A 17,428-nucleotide genomic window follows, 5' to 3' on the forward strand; every position below is an offset into this window, starting at 1 on the left:
CAAACAGCACACCACTGCCTCATGTCCATGAGGAACAGTCATGTGATTTAACCACAGTGTGTGTGTGCATCAGCTGTGACACTACTGTAGTTTGGTCCAGATTTGAGTCTGTAAGAACACACTGCTCTGGACTCATATTAGTGAAGCAGTGTCTGAGAATTCTCGTGTTTTGCTAACACACAAAGAGCAAAGTGTTAGTTCTGTCGTCTGTGCAGCAGCAGACGTGTGTAAAATAGTGATGGGGGTTTTTACGCTACTGGAAAACTGTCAATGTTCCTGTTTCACAATAAATAGCACATGTGACCGTATCAGAAAACTTTATTTGGTAACAAATGAACTTTGCACCTCTACACTTGTCGGTAAAACAATTCGGCTAAAGTTCACTTTATGGTCGGAGGACAAGAAGTTTCAGCTGAACATACCGGGTGATGGAGAGCTGAGGTTAAGCCAAGTTAAAAATATCACATCTACCATTTTGCCCTTCAATCGCTGCGTGTCAGATCAAACAATTATATTTCTAACATTTTTTTACCCAACTCTGTCTGACTTTTCCAAATAAAACTACGCCAACGATCTCCTAGTTTTAACATCACACCTAGGTGAAGTTTTACTGCATGCAATTTTTGTGCATCACCCCACCCACATTACATCAGTATCAGATATTACGGTCCAGTGTATCAGGAATAAAAAAACAAAACAATAATAAATACAGCTGATTCAACACGTAGCTAGATCAGGAACACCACACCCCACCACACTTGAGCGCGATTTCGTTCGAATTCATTCATCCGCTGTGTGTATATTATATATGTATTCATTTAGATTTTCAACAAAATAGCAGGCATCAATAAATATTCACAAACTGACGTTTTAGAGCTATATACACACACAAACACTTGACGTATGGGATGAATGGAAGTGAGAAACCTGTGTGTATATATACACACACACACACACACACACACACACACACAATACACAACACACAATAACACTGCGATGGAATGCAAGGTTAGTCCATGCGGATCTTCTGATTGGTCATCCTGTAGATGATGCTGTCGTAGCCCGGGTCCATGTTCCACAGGTTGTACGAGATGACGATGACGGCGAGAGCCAACACGATCATGAGCCACAGCACGATGTTGAACACGACGGCGTATTCAAAGTTGTACTTGTAGGCCAGGTTGTAGGGGCTTCCCGGGTTACTCTGGAAACAAAAATAGATCAAAAACCGTTTGGGGTGAGGTTACACACGTAGAACACTTTTACTGTCAATCAAAAGGGCGCATTTATTTACAAGCAGCCATCTAAATGCTGGGTGGAGCTTATTAAAATAACAAAATTGGTGTTAGACCTCTACCTCGGACTGGACGCCCAGAACTGAGCGCGTGTTTCGAAACAGAAGTGAAGACGCGAAGCAGAGTCTCCTGCTACTGCACTGACCACGTGTTAGAAAAACGTGTGCATGCATCGACGTGGTCTCGACTGTAAATCTACACACCCTGCAGCGAACAGGTCTCCGAGTGCACGCGAGCTTTTGCGTCTTACTATAAACACAGAACTGAGACCAGCTTTGGTGTGGGTTTTACACGTTAACGTTTAAAGAAAAACACAACTGCGCTTGTGTGTGTGTGTGTGTGTGTGTGTGTGTGTGTGTGTGTGTGTGTGTGTGAGAGAGAGAGAGAGAGAGAGAGAGAGAGAGAGAGAGAGAGAGAGAGAGAACTGCTCACTGTGGGTTCGTGCGCTCTGACCCATACGGTTCTTATTTACAGCAAACTAGCCACTTCCTATTTGTGGGCATGCTTAAAAGTTTCCACGCTCTGTGAAGCTTGCCTGAACCTTTGTCCGTTCAGCTCTGCAATGCGATGTGACTTCTTGGCGAAGTTCGGTGCAAGCAGAGTGGGGACATGTGGGCGGAGCTACAGAACAGCACGAACCGTCGATTGGTCGAATAGAACAGTCACAGATGTCTTGATTAGCGGTTGGAGGAACTTTTTTAACGTGTATACGTTTTTCTGTCTGATAATCATTTAAAATTATTAAAAGATAACTGCTCATTAAATAATTAAGTGTATCTGTAGATCATACAAAAAAAAAAGTACACCCCATGGAAACTGTTGTTTTGGATATGCAAACATTTGATCAAGTTATTTTAATTTTAAATGTGAAAATTACACAAAATATCAGTTGTGTGTGTCATTTGATAGTGTATCATCTTTATTGTACTATTTTACTGTTTCAAAGAGGATCAGTCACATGGAAAAAGTAAGTACACCCCTGCATTTATCACACCTTCAAATCCATAAAGTTAGAATCAGGTGTTGAAGATTGTGTGTCAGTGAATAGAACCTGCTGAGGAAGTGCAGGTGGAACCGGTTTTATTTATACCCCTCTCATATCTAGTGTCTGGTGTCATCATGCCAAGATCTAAAGAGTTCTGTAAGGCCTTCAGAAAAAAGGTTGTGGATGGCTAGAAGTCTGGCAAGAGATTTAAATACATCTACAAATGTCGCAGATTTCAAACGACCGCCGATTAGTCAGCCCACACGCAGCTAACTCAGCCCACACGCAGACTGTCTGATGAAAAAAAGAAGTCTCCAAGAAACCCAAGATTTCATCACAGGATCTGCTAGCAAGTCTTGCAACTGTTGCTGTCGAAGTGCATGCTTCTACAATCACAAAGAGAGTGCACAAATTTGACCTGCATGGGAGGCGTGCCAGGAAGAAGCCTTCGCAAGACTACAGTTTGCCGATGAGCATATAGGCAAAGACCAGGCCTTTTGGAATAATGTGCTCTGGACAGATGAAGCAAAGATAGACTTGTTTGGCACAGACCAAAGACAACTTTTCAGGAGAAGCACCTTATACCAACTGTGGTGAAAATGTTATGATTTGGCATTGCTTCACCACCTCAGGGACTGAATTCTGAATCATATCAATGAGTGTTTGAAGAATGTCATCTGTCCAAAAGTTGAAGTTTAACTAAAAGTGCACCTTTCAACAGGATAATGATCCTAAATACACGAGCAAATCCACCAAGGAATGGCTCAGAAAGAAGAAATAGAGGGTTATGGAATGGCCTAGTTAAAGCTCGGATTTGAATCCTGTTGAAATTGGGGGGGGGGGGGGGGGGGGGGGTTAGTCGGGGAGTTTGAAATGGGCAGAACATGCAAGAAAACCCTCAAACATCTTGCAACTGAAAGAATATTGCATGAAAGAGTGGTCAGAAATTCCATCAAGCCTGGTGGACAATTATGCAAAACGCATCATTTCTGCTAAAGGGGACAATACTAGCCTCTGAAACTCGTCCAAGAGTTACGAAGTGAGACGGGTTCGGACAGGATACGGGAAGTCCTGGGGTCGGGTTTTGTCAGTGAGCCACGCTGTTTGATGTAGCGGTGATAGAACACCACTCGGTGTACATATCCTAGTGTGACGAAACCACAAACATCGCTTTGGCAAGACACGGCTTCCGGAATGGTTACACAAGCCCACCCATAGTGGTGTGCAGCGGTCTTATGAACTTTCAGACTCACCAGAACAGTCTTTTAAGGCTCCTATAAGGCCACACAAGCGAAACACCTCCTTCCACTAGTTCTGAAGTCTAGCTAGTCACACTTATACAGGCGTCAGTTTGTCTTGGCACTGCGTTGCCACTTGACAACCAGCGCGAAGTTACTTCAGTTCGATGTTTTCGTATCTGGTGCATTAAACCACAAGCTCCCGGTTCATACAAATACACACTTAGCATTAGAGATTAAAAGACTAAGAAGCAAACATTTATGTATACTTATACATGTACACTAATACAGCTCATAAAATGACACTTTTTTCTTAGAACGTGCAAATCATTGTAGTAATCGTAGTTTCGACATTACACAAAATAACTGTACGTTTATGCAATTATTTCAGGAACAAGACGTGTGTGTGCATCGAGGAAGAGCATTTTAAATGTGCGCATGTCTCTTGGGCTGGTCCTCGGAGGAACTTAGAAACCCCACCTTCTGTGGACCATGCATCAAAAAAAAATAAAAATAAAATTGCATGCATCCGGAATCTTAGCAAAACGTAAATAGGTCATAGTGGTTGAAGTTCATAGCAGAGAAAACATGACTTTGAGGGACATCCTGTGGTTTTGAGGCACAGAACAAGAGGCAGAACCCAAAAAAAAACAAAAAAAAAAAAAAAAAAAAAAAAAGAGTAAATGTTGACTAAATGGTACTTTTCATTACAAGCGCGATTAATTACTCTTCTTCTTCTTCTTAATAATAATAATAATAATAATAATGAACAATACACTGCGATATAAAAACCATCACTCCCATTTCTTCTAGCTTCTCCTCCGTTTTAGACGGCAGCACTACGTTCATAATGATTTGATCTATGCACACGATCTACTGAGGGTTTCATTTCCTGTTAAAAACAACAGCTATGAACGTAGCTAAAAATAAACACATCTCCTCCCTAATAGCTGGTCATAACGTCGTAACCCTGTGTAAAGTGTCATGCAAATGCACTGAACTTCTGTAATGCAGAATATTTATAACATTTAAATAAACACATCCAATAAATTAAAACAACTCACAATCTGCTTAGCCTCCAGGATGGAGCGCGACTTCCTGGTCAGTGGTGTCTCGAACGTCTTCACCATCACCACCTCCACCACTGCGTTGCTGAAACGCCGAAGACGTCATCGGCGAACTGGAAGACACGACGGAGACGAAGGAATGGTTTAATGAAGTATAACGAGATGACCCGTCTCTAACAGTATTAAATATCTCCTAGTCGTAATTATTATTAAATTCCACAATCATACATCCGTTAGGTACAAATCTCTACGAGTGTCCTGATTTAATGCGATGCTTGTATTTACTACTCTCATTTAAATTGTGTTCACTACAGCTGTGTACAAATGTACATTTATTTATATATTAATATACACATGTGATTTGTGCGATGGTAAAGTTCAGAGCCTCCATGTAAGTGAAAGTCAGTTTGGGACATATATACATATACATATATATATATATATATATATATATATATATATATATATATATATATATATATATATATATATATATATATATATATATATAATATAATATATGGATGGATGGATAAATAAATAAATAAATATATTTATTTATTTATTTATCCATCCATATTATTTTTTTTATATATATATATATATATATATATATATATATATATATATATATATATATATATATATATATATATATAAAATAATATGGATGGATAAATAAATAAATAAATATATTTATTTATTTATTTATCCATCCATATATATATATATATATATGGATGGATAAATAAATAAATAAATATATTTATTTATTTATTTATCCATCCATATTTTATATATATATATATATATAAAATATGGATGGATAAATAAATAAATAAATATATTTATTTATTTATTTATCCATCCATATTTTATATATATATATATATATATATATATATATATATATATATATATATATATATATATATATATATATATATATAAAATATGGATGGATAAATAAATAAATAAATATATTTATTTATTTATTTATCCATCCATATTTTATATATATTTTATATATATATATATATATATATATATAATGGATGGATAAATAAATAAATAAATATATTTATTTATTTATTTATCCATCCATTATATATATATATATATATATATATATATATATATATATATATATATATATATATATATATATATATATATATATATATATATATATATATATATATATAATGGATGGATAAATAAATAAATAAATATATTTATTTATTTATCCATCCATTATATATATATATATATATATATATATATATATATATATATATATATATATATATATATATATATATATATATAATGGATGGATAAATAAATAAATAAATATATTTATTTATTTATTTATCCATCCATTATATATATATATATATATATATATATATATATATATATATATATATATATATATATATATATAATGGATGGATAAATAAATAAATAAATATATTTATTTATTTATTTATCCATCCATTATATATATATATATATATATATATATATATATATATATATATATATATATATATATATATATATATAATGGATGGATAAATAAATAAATAAATATATAAATAAATATATTTATTTATTTATTTATCCATCCATATTATATATATATATATATATATATATATATATATATATATATATATATATATATATATATATATATATATATATATATATATAATGGATGGATAAATAAATAAATAAATATATTTATTTATTTATTTATCCATCCATATATATATATATATATATATATATATATATATATATATATATATATATATATATATATATATATATATATATATATATATATATATATATAATGGATGGATAAATAAATAAATAAATATATTTATTTATTTATTTATCCATCCATTATATATATATATATATATATATATATAATGGATGGATAAATAAATAAATAAATATATTTATTTATTTATTTATCCATCCATTATATATATATATATATATATATATATATATATATATATATATAATGGATGGATAAATAAATAAATAAATATATTTATTTATTTATTTATCCATCCATTATATATATATATATATATATATATATATATATATATATATATATATATATATATATATATATATATATATATATAATGGATGGATAAATAAATAAATAAATATATTTATTTATTTATTTATCCATCCATTATATATATATATATATATATATATATATATATATATATATATATATATATATATATATATAAAATGGATGGATAAATAAATAAATAAATATATAAATAAATATATTTATTTATTTATTTATCCATCCATATTATATATATATATATATATATATATATATATATATATATATATATATATATATATATATATATATATATATATATATATATAATGGATGGATAAATAAATAAATAAATATATTTATTTATTTATTTATCCATCCATATATATATATATATATATATATATATATATATATATATATATATATATATATATATATATATATATATATATATATATATATATATATAATAATGGATGGATAAATAAATAAATAAATATATTTATTTATTTATTTATCCATCCATTATATATATATATATATATATATATATATATATATATATATATATATATATATATATATATATAATGGATGGATAAATAAATAAATAAATATATTTATTTATTTATTTATCCATCCATATTATATATATATATATATATATATATATATATATATATATATATATATATATATATATATATATATATATATATATATAAATAATGGATGGATAAATAAATAAATAAATATATTTATTTATTTATTTATCCATCCATATTATATATATATATATATATATATATATATATATAATATGGATGGATAAATAAATAAATATATTTATTTATTTATTTATCCATCCATATTATATATATATATATATATATATATATATATATATATATATAATGGATGGATGGATAAATAAATAAATAAATTTATTTATTTATTTATTTATCCATCCATATTATATATATATATATATATATATATATATATATATATATATATATATAATATGGATGGATAAATAAATAAATAAATATATTTATTTATTTATTTATCCATCCATATTATATATATATATATATATATATATATATATATATATATATAATATGGATGGATAAATAAATAAATAAATATATTTATTTATTTATTTATCCATCCATATTATATATATATATATATATATATATATATATATATATATATATATATATATAATATGGATGGATAAATAAATAAATAAATAAATTTATTTATTTATTTATCCATCCATCCATTATATATATATATATATATATATATATATATATATATATATAATATGGATGGATAAATAAATAAATAAATAAATTTATTTATTTATTTATCCATCCATATTATATATATATATATATATATATATATATATATATATATATATATATATATATATATATATATATATATATATATATATATATATATATATAATATGGATGGATAAATAAATAAATAAATATATTTATTTATTTATTTATCCATCCATATTATATATATATATATATATATATATATATATATATATATATATATATATATATATATATATATATATATATATATATATAATATGGATGGATAAATAAATAAATAAATATATTTATTTATTTATTTATTTAGCCATCCATTATATATATATATATATATAATATAAATATATATATATATATATAAATATATAATGTATATATATATTTATATTATATATATATATATATATAATGGATGGCTAAATAAATAAATAAATAAATATATTTATTTATTTATTTATCCATCCATATTATATATATATATATATATATATATATATATATATATATATATATATATATATATATATATATATATATATATAATATGGATGGATAAATAAATAAATAAATATATTTATTTATTTATTTATCCATCCATATTATATATATATATATATATATATATATATATATATATATATATATATATATATATATATATATATATATATATATATATATAATATGGATGGATAAATAAATAAATAAATTTATTTATTTATTTATTTATCCATCCATATTATATATATATATATATAAATATATATATATATATATAAATATAAAATATATAAAATATATATATATAAATATAATGGATGGCTAAATAAACAAATAAATAAATATATTTATTTATTTATCCATCCATATTATATATATATATATATATATATATATATATATATATATATATATATATATATATATATATATATATATATATATATATATATATATATATAATATGGATGGATAAATAAATAAATATATTTATTTATTTGTTTATTTAGCCATCCATTATATATATATATATATATATATATATATATATATATATATATATATATATATATATATATATATATATATATATATATATATATAAAATATAATGGATGGCTAAATAAATAAATAAATAAATATATTTATTTATTTATCCATCCATATTATATATATATATATATATATATATATATATATATATATATATATATATATATATATATATATATATATATATATATATATATATATATATAATATGGATGGATAAATAAATAAATAAATATATTTATTTATTTATTTATCCATCCATTATATATATATATATATATATATATATATATATGGATGGATAAATAAATAAATAAATATATTTATTTATTTATTTATCCATCCATTATATATATATATATATATATATATAAAATATGGATGGATAAATAAATAAATAAATATATTTATTTATTTATTTATCCATCCATATATATATATATATATATATATATATATATATATATATATATATATATATATATATATATATATATATATATATATATATATGGATGGATAAATAAATAAATAAATATATTTATTTATTTATCCATCCATATTATATATATATATATATATATAATAATATGGATGGATAAATAAATAAATAAATATATTTATTTATTTATTTATCCATCCATATTATATATATATATATATATATATATATATATATATATATATATATATATGGATGGATAAATAAATAAATAAATATATTTATTTATTTATTTATCCATCCATATTATTATATATATATATATATATATATATATATATATATATATATATATATATATATATATATATATATATATATATATATATATATATATATATATATATAGTGTTTCCCTTTTCGACACTTTCTAAAAGGTGTTGGCAAACATGTCGGCGTACACGTGCAGGTTTAGGAAGAGCTGCCCCCGTTTAACCACATGCAGCACGATCTGAAAGCTGAAAACGTGCAGTGTGGTTTTTCACCTTCTGCAGCGCTGCTACCAGAATCTCTCGGGCGTCCTGGAACTGGGGGGAGTCCATGACGTAGCGCCGGGCAAGCTCCTCCATACCAGAACAGGTTAGGAGCCTGGTCCTTAGCCAAGTGCTTGTTTGTCTCATCAGCGAGAGAGAGAGAGAGAGAGAGAGAGAGTGTGTAAGAGTTTCAGTTCCTTCATTTCTTTCATTAGCATCCCTATTTTTCTTTCCTGTAATCCTCTTCCATCCTGGTTTGATCAGTCTGCTGTGCTACCCCACCATGCACCGCCTCTCTCAGCTGCACCAGTTCCATCTTCGTGAACTCCTCCTTCACGTTGGTGAAGGCGCCGTGTCGAATGGAGATCTCTTCGCTGGGTGTCTTAAGGCTTTTGTTTAGCTTAGCTTCCTCTTTAATTAGCAGAAAGTTCTGTTCAAACTGTTTTAGATTTCCCCGTATAAAAAAAGAAACCTGTTCTGTTGTATATAGGTCGATTGTTATCATGGCTTCTGAATCTTCCTCTTCTTAGACCTGCAGTTTCCATCCATTACTGACGCCCGTTCTGATTACTGCTGGATAATGGGTCCGGGTCTTCTGTAGAAAATAAGATGCCACTGACCTCTTTTTTTTTTTATATGTCCGAGTATAGGGTCGTGGTCTTTCTTTGAGGAGCTTTTTCCATTGGTGACTTGAGACGGGTAAAGAATGGGAATTGATTCTGCCATCGTTCAAATGGGCTCCGAGTCAGCAGCTCCTTAGAACTCGATGATAACTGGCTGCTACTTCATGAATACACAAATATCCACTGGCGTCTGCCCTTATACTTTAGCCAAGATAACTTTTTCTGGATTTTTTTTTAACCAAATAAAAAGGTCATTGCTTGTAGGCTATACGACCCTTGGGCCTTTCTCACCTAGTCTTTTTATTACTATTATTATTCATTTAAACTCTTCTTACAGGTGATATAGGTGGTCCTAGCATCCATCAAAACGGAAGATCTATCCTACTTCAAAACAACATTAATAGCAAAATATTCACAAGCCCATGTTCTTGCTGCTGTACTCCAGAACTCTCCAAGTGTTTGAGCGTGTGTACAAACTTTCAGCATTTGATACTCTTTTAAACAGTGCCAATTATTAAAGGTGATGCACTATCAAATGACAAAGAACATCGACATGTAGTAATTTTCACAATTTAAATTAACAAAAAATAAATAAATAAATAAAAAATAAATAAAAAAAATAAGGAGGCATCAAGAATTCTGCTATGTACCAGAATATTTCAGTCAAAATCTCTCCTGGTTGCCTCTGCCAGGAGGTTCAGACTGCTGTGGAGTTTTCAGTGAGATGATGAGAGAAACTTACTTCCTGATGATTAAAGAAGCACAACCTTAAAATCTCAATTATAAATGTATATACACGTCTATTAACAGTGATGTAAGTGATTTAAATGGACTCCTCTTCAGGATTTCATCAGATCATTGTGAATATAACGACTGGATCGGGATAAACAAAACGACATGTGACGGAAACTTCCTGCTTAAGGTAGAGCTTCAAACTTGATTTTAGAAAATCAGCCATACACACCTTTCACAGTTAGTTCTAGCATCACGGTTGGTGGATTGATGTTTGGGGTGATGCAGATATATGTTCCTGCATCAGATTCCTTCAAGTTGCTCAGCATGATGGAGAAATTCCCCTTTTCCATTTCTGATGGAAAAATTGTAACTCTGGATGCTGATCATCGAAATCTGCTTTACCGCCACTGATGTCACACACCACCAAGCTGTATCTGTCTCGCCAATGCACAGTCTGCAGCTTCTCTCCAAATGAACGCGGTAAAATCACTGATTCTCCTATAAAACATTCAACAGGGACACTCTGCACCGACACTGAAAGAAAAAGAAAAAAAAAAAGAAAATCTCAATAATATAAATACAAATGTGTTCATCAGGATACATCAACACTATATAATCATTCGTATTCAATATGCATTCACTCTTTACTTGTCACTTGTAGTTTGCCTATAGTGTGTGCGTGTAACGATCTTCAATGATTAATGATACTGTTGTGCTTGTAGGCGTGGCCTGTCCAGGTTTTTTTTATTTATTATTTATTTATTTTTATTTTTTTTACAAGAAGCATTACATAACACACTAAAGAGTGTGATCATTGGTCATTTAATTTATGTGCACACTAGTTTCATTCACAGAATAGCAAAGTATACAAATCTGCACTAATGATCTCTACAAACATCTAATAAGAGATTGTATACCACAGGATCGAACGAAACCACGGTTATTAAGTTTTTCTTTGTGTTAAACTGTAAATGGGAACTAACAGCAGGTTAAAGCTGTGATGGAGAAACTAAAGAGACGTCACACCATAGGACTGGTGTAAGATTCTTTCAAACCAATCGCCTGGATTTTTTATTTATTACCGAATCATAACTAATTTACATGGAATTGAGGAAAGTACAACTTAAATGTGACTGAAATCGAGGGGGAAATTTCATTTTGCACACATACACGGAAAATGAATCATCTGTTTATTGCTAATGTGAATAAATATGTAGGTTAAAACTAGGGATGCACCGAATGTTCGGCAACCGAAATTATTAAGTGAAAAGGCAGAATAAATCTGACCGAACAATGACGGGTTTCATGACACGACCAAATAGCCTAGCAACCAGAGTGAGACGCGGAGAGATGAGGGGGTGCGCGCATGCACGAGCTACGTGCACGAGTGCTCAGCGAGCACATGCTCTTTGGATGTTGACGACCCAGACATTGTTTACTGTGGACACTTGCGTTTGTTTTGTTTCTGTTCTGTCACCTCCCTGTTTTGTCATTGGTTGTTGTTCGGGGGTGTGGATTTATTGTTTTCAGCTGCCAGCGCTTAGCACTGATTATATTCAGGATATATACCGCTCGCGCCCCTGTACACCTCACGGAGTATTCTGCCACGTTGCGAGACGTAAGGGAGTAGAGTACGGAAGCAGGTGCAGGTAACGACGTATAAGGGCAGGCAGACAAATCCAAATCGTGATCCAAAAAACGTAGTCAAGACAGGCAAAGGGTCGGGCGATCGGCAAACAGGCATAAACGGGGCAAAGCAGGAATCAGAGTCGCAGTCACAGAAAACAGGGTCAAAACACAAAACAAGAAACATGACCTAGTACTATGGACTGGGAGTGGAAAAAACAAAGGGGACTAAATGAACTAATCTATAGTTTAAACTAACTAAATCCATCAAGGAACATAACATTAACAACATATCTAACTATACTATAATACTTCGCGAGGTGTACAAGGACGCAAGAGGCCTATATCCCCAATATAACCATTTTTTGCACTCTTTTCAATGCACTTTTAGTTGTAGGCCACAGAGTGTTACATTCTTTCAACAGTCAGTTATAGGCTATTCAAGCAGGGCTCAAAGACATTTTTATTTTACTAATTTATTTATTTAAAGTTATATTGTGCCTTGTTGGTAGCCAATGCCTGCTAGAATGAAAAATGTTCAGTGTTAAATATTTTGAAATTGTAGTTTTTGTAATCGATTTCCTCTTTGAAAAGCAAGACAAAATAGTAAAAAGCACATTTTGACTAATTTATGCAATGGTGAAAAAAAATGGCAAAATAAATAGAAAAAACGCGTTCGGTATTCAGCCAGGTTTTTCATCATATTCGGTTTCGGCTTCGGCCAAGAATTTTCATTTCGGTGCACCCTAGTTAAAATATTCTCGACATTCAGTCTTAACATTGATGGTCACATTTCAGTAATTATTAGATTTCACTTTTCCATACAGTACACATACCCGCTTACTGCGGTGTTAAACACTCACCTGTGTGTATCAGAAGCAGGAAGGTGAAGTAGAAAATCCAGCTGTAATTAAAAATTAAAAAAAAAAAAACACAGAAAGAGGTGGAACAGCAGAATAAATTCACAGTATAACTGTATAATGGAGTTATAAAGGAGTTTAATACTTCAGTTCGAGAAACTAGAACAAACGCTCAGCAATCAGAAATGTAGTAAGTGAATAATAATGACGTGTTTGTTGCCCTTCTTTCTGCCCTTAAAACACACCGGGCCTGTAGGGATATGTTCAACACGGGCAGATATTCACTCTGCAGGTTTTGGATCCATTCCTGAAGTCACTACAGAGCTGATGCACATTGCACAGTTCTTACACAGAAAGCTCACAAAGCCCAGTTAAGGCTGTTTAATGGAGGTTAAGACGTAATAGTTTCAGTTTTAGTTATCTATCTGCACGTGCAATCAGTGACTCAACGTATACAGTAAACTTCAATTTTATTAAACACTCCTGAGCTGGTGCCCTTACAGTCATGGGGAAAAGAAAGTGCACCCTCTTACAATTCTGTGTCAGGGCCTGAATAAAAATTGTGTAAATAGGGCTGCACAATTAAATCGGATATCGATCGCGATTACGATTTTGACTGTCTACGATTAAATGAACATGATCGACTGCGATAACGTTTAAAGTTCGTCCTCCGCTCATAGAAAACTCTGCTGCAGATCAAATCAAGCGCTTCCTAAACTTACAGCCAATCACAGAGAGAGGCCCAGGGATAACGTCATTTCGTAGTGCCAAAACCCAGAAATGGGTTCAGCATTTTAGCGCTTGAGCTGCCAGTTTTTCTGCGAGAGGAAATCATGACACTAGCACTATGCTCAATGGCACTACAGAGGTTGTCGGGGACATTAACATCACGCCGAACAGGAAAAAACTTTGCAGATAAACTCAGGGCTCTACAGTGTGACCATTTCACTCGCGTTTGCAACTGAAAAGTACTTTGTGCGCCTGTGAATAAATATTTATTCGCACCAGTGCGAGTGACCTGTTTGGAGTTGTATAATACAATCGGAACAAAAACTACAGGAAGTCCAAAATGCAACTACACCGCGCAACAGTTACTTTAACACTGCTTTTCATCTCCTCAGTCAACCGAACAAGTGTGTAAATACTGCAGAGAAGCCATTATAATGAAGAGAGTAACTCTGTACATCATCTGCTTCTCTCAACTCTCCGATCTCACAATCGCCATCTTTTATTGATCACACAAAATGACCTGAAATTTCACCTGCTCGTGTAGAAACAGCGGCTTCACGCGGAGTAAATTAATAATAATGCCAACGCTACAAGGTGGGTTTAATTCAAACTTCTTTATTAAATAATTCCTCACCAATCATAATCAAGAGTAGCAACTGTTCAGAAGGAGTACGCTGCTGCTCTCCTTCACGCTCTTCACTAACTCAAATACATAGCGTATTCACTTCATTTAAACTCAGGGTTGCCAGATATCACTAGAAAAGTCAGCTCCAGTTTCCATGTACTGTGGAACCAATCTAAAAGGAACAACTGATAAAAAAAGAAACAGAAAACTAATAAAATGCAAAGACACAGAATCTGCTTACTTATAAATCATCATTTAATATAAAAAACAGATATTACCATAACTTCATAAAATATGAATAAAATGAGAAATTAAATGATGTTTAATTACCATGGGTTGCATTTAATATCAATTTGACATTAATCTTAGTAAGCTATATAATTAGAAGGCTATTAGCCTTTTTCCTAATATGGATCATGCTTGTGTTAGTTTGCTCTTAATTAGGACTCTTTATTGTTTAAGATATTTAAAAATAAATATTTTATGTTTGTTTATTTATCAATTAACCAACAGTATTTCTCATTGCTATTATTTTAACTCAATTAACAGTGACCATGAGCAGAGAGCTTACATTTAACTGTTTATGACAGACCTCCTGATTAAAGCTTAAATAAAAAAGATTGGTATCTGGATCGGTTTCGGCTGTAAAAATCCTGATCGGAGCGTCAGTAATGATCACCATTAAACTAAAGCGCTTTGCATCTGACGGGTAAATGAACTCACCCAATCACATCCTATATGAGATTATTCAGATATATACACAATATACACAGAGCGGTTCGAGAACTGACTCCAGCCCAGAACCATGACAGTGGGAAATGTCTAATAGTGTAGCTATAATATATTTAAGAGAAGCAGACTTGACACTGAACATTGAGGTTTATTGTATTTGTTTACCAGGTGGAATAGATTAACGGTTGTTTTTTGCATACAACTGAAAATATAAAATTTAGTTTATCAGAAAGTAAATTAATGTGTCATGGCTCACACTATGTTCCTAAATTCTGTCATAATTCTCCAGATCAAGTTTTGTCATGCATAGAACAGCTGTAGAATATATTTTAGCTAGTATACCTAGGTCAGGAAATTAGCTAGCTCCGTTATACAGTTTCTCCTGCAGCGGCGAGTTAGCTTAGCTCAACCAGGCCTTAAACTGAACACACCTGATACATACCTCACATTCATTGAGTACAACCCCGGGGAAACAGCTTCTAATAAAATTAATAAAATTAATAAAATGTAAATTTACAGAACACAAACATTTACAAAAGGCTAACGTCCGTTACGAATGAACCCAGGTGGAACTTTTAAGTACGCATGCGCTGGACACGTCACCTGATGACGTCTATTGCCAAAATATTGTTTAATTGTTTTATTTGTTTAATTTTTATTTTTTAATTTTTGCTGTTGTTACTTTTTGTATATTAATTTAAAAACATACGTATGGAGCCGCTGCGAGAGTTCAAATCTATTATTAAGGAAAAAATACGAACAAATCTATTGTAATTCCCCACTTACAACCGGTAAAAACCACCGAAAATGCCCCTTGTCGTGGAAAACAATCTTTTCAGCCTAGTCAAAAAACTTCAGAGACAGAGAATTTAGATGTCAAAAAGTAAATCAACTTTATTGAAACAATAAATGAGACAGTCTGCAGAAAGTCCAAATTATGCAAACACACACAGCACTTTTTATACCTTTCTCCACAGCATAGTCATTGTAGGTGGGGTTTTGCCTTTCCTCATTAAAACAGACCAATCTTCTTTGCCACAATTAAATATTCATGTCTATGTGTTATCTTAAATTTGTGGAGCATGTGCAGTTAGTTGTTTTTCTTGAAAAGGTTTCATGAGGACATTGTTTCTTCTTCTTCTTCTTCTTCTTCTTCTTCTTCTTCTTCTTCTTCTTTATTTTATTTATTTATTTATTTATTTTAAAAGGGTTTCACTCAGAGTCCTGACCTTGATCCACACTCCCTTTTTTTTAGGCCTCATCCTAACTCGTTAATTGGTATCTGGCCTCAAAGTTTTCTGCTTCTGTGGAGGAGGATACCGGCTGGTACAGAAAGAACAATTGTTGTACAGTAAGACACAAAGTTCATCTAACGCAACACACACTTAGAATATAACTT

General features: G+C 30.2%; 3 protein-coding genes across 5 annotated transcripts in view; 1 reads left to right on the top strand and 2 right to left on the bottom strand.

Annotated features, from left to right (window-relative positions):
- LOC108259253 (CD276 antigen homolog) overlaps positions 1-16,603 on the bottom strand; it is a 46,706-nt gene extending 30,103 nt beyond the window's left edge. The window contains exons 1-2 of the mRNA XM_047151731.2: positions 16,472-16,603; positions 13,947-13,987 (exon numbers count right to left, since the gene is read on the bottom strand). Of these exons, the coding sequence (XP_047007687.1) occupies positions 13,947-13,987; positions 16,472-16,482 (52 nt within the window). The 5' untranslated portion in view covers positions 16,483-16,603. The remainder of the gene's footprint in view (positions 1-13,946; positions 13,988-16,471) is intronic.
- LOC108259252 (uncharacterized) overlaps positions 1-17,428 on the top strand; it is a 201,073-nt gene that overhangs the window by 52,467 nt on the left and 131,178 nt on the right. The gene's annotated exons all lie outside the window — the stretch shown is intronic.
- On the bottom strand, positions 301-11,680 carry LOC128628630 (renin receptor). Its single transcript, XM_047151734.2, has 3 exons — positions 10,112-11,680; positions 4,586-4,701; positions 301-1,207 (listed from the first exon to the last, which is right to left on the bottom strand). Exons 2-3 carry the CDS (start codon positions 4,649-4,651, stop codon positions 1,013-1,015), a joined length of 261 nt encoding a protein of 86 aa, XP_047007690.1. The 5' UTR covers positions 4,652-4,701; positions 10,112-11,680; the 3' UTR covers positions 301-1,012.

The sequence above is a fragment of the Ictalurus punctatus genome, chromosome 27 (assembly GCF_001660625.3).
Source record: "Ictalurus punctatus breed USDA103 chromosome 27, Coco_2.0, whole genome shotgun sequence".
NCBI lineage: Eukaryota > Metazoa > Chordata > Actinopteri > Siluriformes > Ictaluridae > Ictalurus > Ictalurus punctatus.

What these genes read in the sequence shown, in the direction of transcription:
- LOC128628630 (XM_047151734.2), bottom strand. Translation starts at nt 4,651, where the DNA reads ATGGTGAAGACGTTCGAGACACCACTGACCAGGAAGTCGCGCTCCATC. An exon ending in TCCTGGAGGCTAAGCAGATT is followed by an intron (nt 1,208 to 4,585) that starts GTGAGTTGTTTT and finishes TTTTGTTTCCAG; the next exon opens with AGTAACCCGGGAAGCCCCTA.